Source organism: Penaeus chinensis, chromosome 7 (genome assembly GCF_019202785.1).
Source record: "Penaeus chinensis breed Huanghai No. 1 chromosome 7, ASM1920278v2, whole genome shotgun sequence".
Lineage (NCBI taxonomy): Eukaryota > Metazoa > Arthropoda > Malacostraca > Decapoda > Penaeidae > Penaeus > Penaeus chinensis.
The window spans coordinates 36,409,613-36,414,612 of NC_061825.1; the positions used below are offsets into that span (position 1 = coordinate 36,409,613).

Below are 5,000 nucleotides of genomic sequence, written 5' to 3' on the forward strand. Positions count from 1 at the left end.
ACCTCTCTTGTAATTTTTTTTCTGAATAAGGAACCAGACATGTTTTATTTTCTTGGCGTATGCTCATTGGAGGCTGGAGAAAAATCATGAATAAAAATGATCAACTTTTTTATGACACAAATGCAATTGAAACATTTGGTTAAATATTAGTCAGAATTACATGTATCCAGAAAATATATGTGTATTATAATGAAGAGTTTTGGATTCATGAAATTTGAAGGTGACAGGGAGCACTTAACTACTTACCATTAAATACATTTGGTATAATTTTATCAATATTATCTTTACATAAAAATACTATATTAACAAAGATCATGCAGTATAGATCTCTCCTCTCCTAGACAGCATGCCAAGAGCTAGCTGTAAGAGCGATAATCCCTGCTCTTTGTCTATTTTCAAAACCTGATGAGTGTAATGGAAAATAGCATAGAACTTTTGAGGAATAATCTGTCTTTGAGTTGTGTGTATGGGAAGGGAAAAGACTTGAGGAAAAAAAAAATGTTTTTGTTATTTTGCTTGTATTTTTTCTGCACTGGTTGCTTCAGGAAATTTATGCCACTAATTGCATATTAGATGTTGTATTTGAAATAGATGTATAGAGGGCGAAGTTAGGATTAAATTTTTTCTGTATAGATGAAGTTTATAAGATGATTGAGTTATGCCTACAATGGTTCTTATATAACTATGGTCAGGTTTAATAATAATACCATGGAAGACATGAAGAAGTAAAAAAAATATTGATATCTTGTAAGTGTATATAATTTCAACCTTTTTTAGTTGGGCTTAGCATATTTCACAATTGATTTTTTGTCACCAGACCAGGCCAGATGCCTGCTGCTGGCGCTGGTGTAAGGAATGCGGGCCCAGTCTGGGGTCTTGGGATGGGCATGCCACCCTTGGGCTTTGGAGTGGTGCCGCAACAGCCAGGTAACCTGATGATGGGGGGCCAAGTCCAACAGATGGCACCACAGGTGGCAAACTGGCAACAGCAGCAGTTCCTGGCAGCTCAGGTGGGCTTTAGAGACTGATTCATTGGCTTTACTTTCTTCCCATCTTGTCTCGGTTTCTCTTGTTTTTCTATCACTCTCTCTCCCTCTTCTCTCTCTCTTTCTCTCTTGCCTACTTTCTTCATTCTTCTTTTGGTAATGGCAGAGCATAATGACTTTCTGGTATGCTTTATCCAGTAAGTGTCTGTGATTATTTGATTTACTAGTTGCAGCTGACCATACAGTTTGCAATACTGATTCTCCTTTATGTTTAGTACTTATATGAGTTAGTGGTTAAACACTTATGCATGTATTCAGTCATGAAACTACCAGCCACCTAAAGCAAAGATATTATTGATTCACAAAAGAATGTACATGTAAGTAGAACATAAATATGACATGATATATATATATATATATATATATATATATATATATATATATATATATATCCACACACACATATATACACACATATATACACACATATATACACACATATATACACATATATACACATATATACACATATATACACATATATACACATATATACATACATATACATACATATATACATACATATATACATACATATATACATACATATATACATACATACATATATACATATATACATATATACAAATATACATATATATATTATATATATATACATATACATATACATATACATATACATATACATATACATATACATATACATATACATATACATATATATATATATATATACACCTATATACATATATATACATATATATACATATATATACATATATATACATATATATACATATATATATACACATATACATATATATATACATATATATATACACACATATATATATATATATATATATATATATATATATATATATATATATATTTATATATATTTATATATATTATATATATATATATGTATGTATGTATGTATGTATATATATATATATATATATATATATATATATATATATATATATATATATATATATATATATATCAGGTTTATCAGTCCAGCCATTTTTCCACACAGCAAATGGGTCTGTCAGGAGCCACTGTGGGCGTACAGCCTATGCCACAGCAACAGCAACATTTGCAACAGCAGTACCAGCAGCACTTTCAGCAGAAGCAGTATCAGCAGCAGCAACAGTGGGCTGAGGCACAGAAGAAGGCGGCAGAGGAGCAGAAGAAGATGTACGAGCAGTTCATGAAGCAGAGGCAATTCGACGAGCAGAAGATGCGACTACAAGCATTCAGTTGTTCAAAAAAGGTGTGTTTTCTTGTTTTTGTTCTAGCAAGTTTGATATGTTTTTCATTGTATTTTGTTAAAAAAAAAAAAAATTGATTGACTGGAAGTTATTGACCCCATGTTATTAAAAGTGGTTGTTTGGAAAATTTTTTTTGCTTTTTTGTCCCATTCAGCAAAGGGGCAATTTTTTTTGTTTGGGTAATTGCGTTGGGGGGTTCTATTTTTTTTGTGGTTGTGCTTTCTCTTGTCGGGGGGGCAGTCATTTATCGTGGTTTGGGTTGTACTGTGCGGTGTAGGGGGTGTAATTTGATGGGTGGTGTGTGTTGTTTTGTTTATTGGAGTTGGGGTAGTGGGTTGTTTTGGGTATGGATTTTGGTTGGGTGAGTTGGGTGAGTGGGGTTTTGACATTTTATTTTGGGGGATGGGTTTATTGAGGGGTTTTGGGGGGGTTTGTTGGTGTGTTTAGGGGGGGTGAATTTTGGAGGTTTTGGGAGGGGGGGAAGGGGAGGAAAGGGGGGGGGAAGAAGAGGAAGAGAAGGAAAGGGAAAAAGAGGAAGAAGAAGAGGACGGAAGAAGAGGAAGAGAAGACGAGAAGAAGGGAAAAGGGAGAAGGGGGGAGAGGAAGAGGGGAAAAAAGAAGAGGAAGAAGACGAAGGAAGAAGCGAGGAAGGAACTGAGGCAGAAGAAGAGGAGAAGAAGAAGGGAGGCAAGAGGAAGAAGAAGAGGAAAGAAGAAAGAGGAAAAGAAAAAGGAAGAAGAAGAGGAAGAAGAAGAGGGAAGAGATAGAGGAAGAGAAACGAGGAAGAGGAAGAGGAAGAGGGAAGAAGGAAGGGAAGAGGCAAAAAAGGGGGAAAAGGGAAGAGGAAGCGGAAGAGGAAGAAGAGGGAAAAAGGAAGAAACAGAAGGGGAAGAAAGAGAAGAGGGGGGGGGGGGGGGGGGGAAAAAGGAGGAAGGGAAAGAAGAAAGAGGAAGAAGAAGAAGAAGAGGAAGCGGAAGGATGAAGGAAGAAAAAGGGAAAAGGGAAAAGGGAAGAGGAAAGAAGAGGAAGGAAGAATGAGGGAAAAGGAAGAGGGAAGAGGGAAGGGAAGAGGAAGAAAAGAAGAAGAAAAGGGAAGAAGGAAGAAGGGAAAAGGAAGAGGAAGAAGACGAAGAAGAGGAAGCGGAAGAAGGAAGAGGAAGAAAGGGGAGGGAAGAGGGAACGAGGAAGAGGAAGAGGAAGAGGAAGAGGACGAGGAAGAGGAAAAGGAAAGGGCGAAGAAGAGCGGGAGGAAGAAGGGAAGGAGAAGGAGACGCAAGAAGAGAGGGGGAGGGAAGAAAGGGGAAGGGGAGACGAGAGGAAAAGGGAAAAAGGGAAAAGGAAAAGGGGAGAGAAGAAGGAGAAAGGGGGAAGAAGAAGGAGAGGGGAGAAGAAGGAGGGGGGAGGAAAAGAAGGAGAGGGAGGAAGAAAGGGGGAGGGAAGAAGAGACGGGAGGGAGAAGAAGAGGAGAGGGAGAAGAAGACGGAGAAGGAGAGGGAGAGAAGAAAGGGAGGGGAGAAGGGAAAAAAGGAGAGTGGGAAGAAGGGAGGGGAGGGAGAAGAGAAGGAGGAGGGAGAAGAAGAAGGACGGGGGAAGAAGAAGAAGGGGCGAAGAAGAAGATAGAAAGAAGAAGGAAGAGAAAGAAGGAGAAGAAGAAAAAGAAGAGGACGACGAAGAGGGGAAGGACGAGAAGGGCGACGCAAGAAGTAGGAAGAAGAAGAGAAAAGAAGAAAAGAAGACAAGACGAAGAAGAGGAAGAGAAAGGGAAGGGGGAAGAAGGGAAAAAGAAGGAATAGAAGAAAGAAGAAACGGGAAGAGACGACGAAGAGGTAAGAAGAAGAAGAAAGAAGAAAGCGAAGACGAAGACTCTCCTCACCATCCTCCTTCCTCCTCCTCCTCTCCCTCCTCCTCCTCTTCCTCCTCTTCCTCCTCCTCCTCCTCCTCCTCCTCCTCCTCCTCCTCCTCCTCCTCCTCCTCCTCCTCCTCTCCTCCTCCTCCTCCTCCTCCTCTTCTTCCTCTTCCTCCTCCTCCTCCTCCTCCTCCTCCTCCTCCTCCTCCTCCTCCTCCTCCTCTTCCTCCTCTTCCTCCTCCTCCTCCTCCTCCTCCTCCTCCTCCTCTTCCTCCTCTTCCTCCTCCTCCTCCTCCTCCTCCTCCTCCTCCTCTTCCTCCTCTTCCTCCTCCTCCTCCTCCTCCTCCTCCTCTTCCTCCTCCTCCTCCTCTTCCTCCTCTTCCTCCTCCTCCTCCTCCTCCTCCTCCTCCTCCTCCTCCTCCTCCTCCTCCTCCTCCTCCTCCTCCTCCTCCTCCTCCTCCTCCTCCTCCTCCTCCTCCTCCTCCTCTCCTCCTCTCTTCCCCCCCTTATTATCTTTATTTCTCATTTATAGAATGACGTGGCCTTCACTGTACTGTTACACAATCTCGACACAAGTAACCACCTTAATAAAATTTGACTCTCAGATGCCTGTCAGCGCAGACTCCATGATTGAAAACATCCTTGGCACCAAAGACGCCGCAAAGCCAAGATCACCTCCGGCTCCTCCTAAAAAGGTAAGGGAAGTTACGAGGTTGAAGTACGAGACAGAGACGAGGGTGAGAATATATAATGGATTAAATATTAATAGCCTTTTTTAAGTTTGGGGTAAATTCTAATTTGCATAGAGTTTAGTACCAAACTTCTGTACTCGCAGTTGTGGTTTGTTGTTTGTTTTATTGTGGTGAATTT

At 40.7% G+C, this 5,000-nt stretch overlaps 1 protein-coding gene across 2 annotated transcripts in view; it reads left to right on the forward strand.

Moving 5' to 3' along the window:
* Positions 1–5,000, forward strand: part of LOC125027335 (synergin gamma-like) — a 16,706-nt gene that overhangs the window by 664 nt on the left and 11,042 nt on the right. The window contains exons 2-4 of one of the 2 annotated variants that reach the window (XM_047616357.1): positions 818–1,010; positions 2,050–2,286; positions 4,736–4,867. In XM_047616357.1, the coding sequence (XP_047472313.1) occupies positions 818–1,010; positions 2,050–2,286; positions 4,736–4,867 (562 nt within the window). The remainder of the gene's footprint in view (positions 1–817; positions 1,011–2,049; positions 2,287–4,735; positions 4,868–5,000) is intronic. The other variant, XM_047616358.1, reaches the window with a different exon arrangement.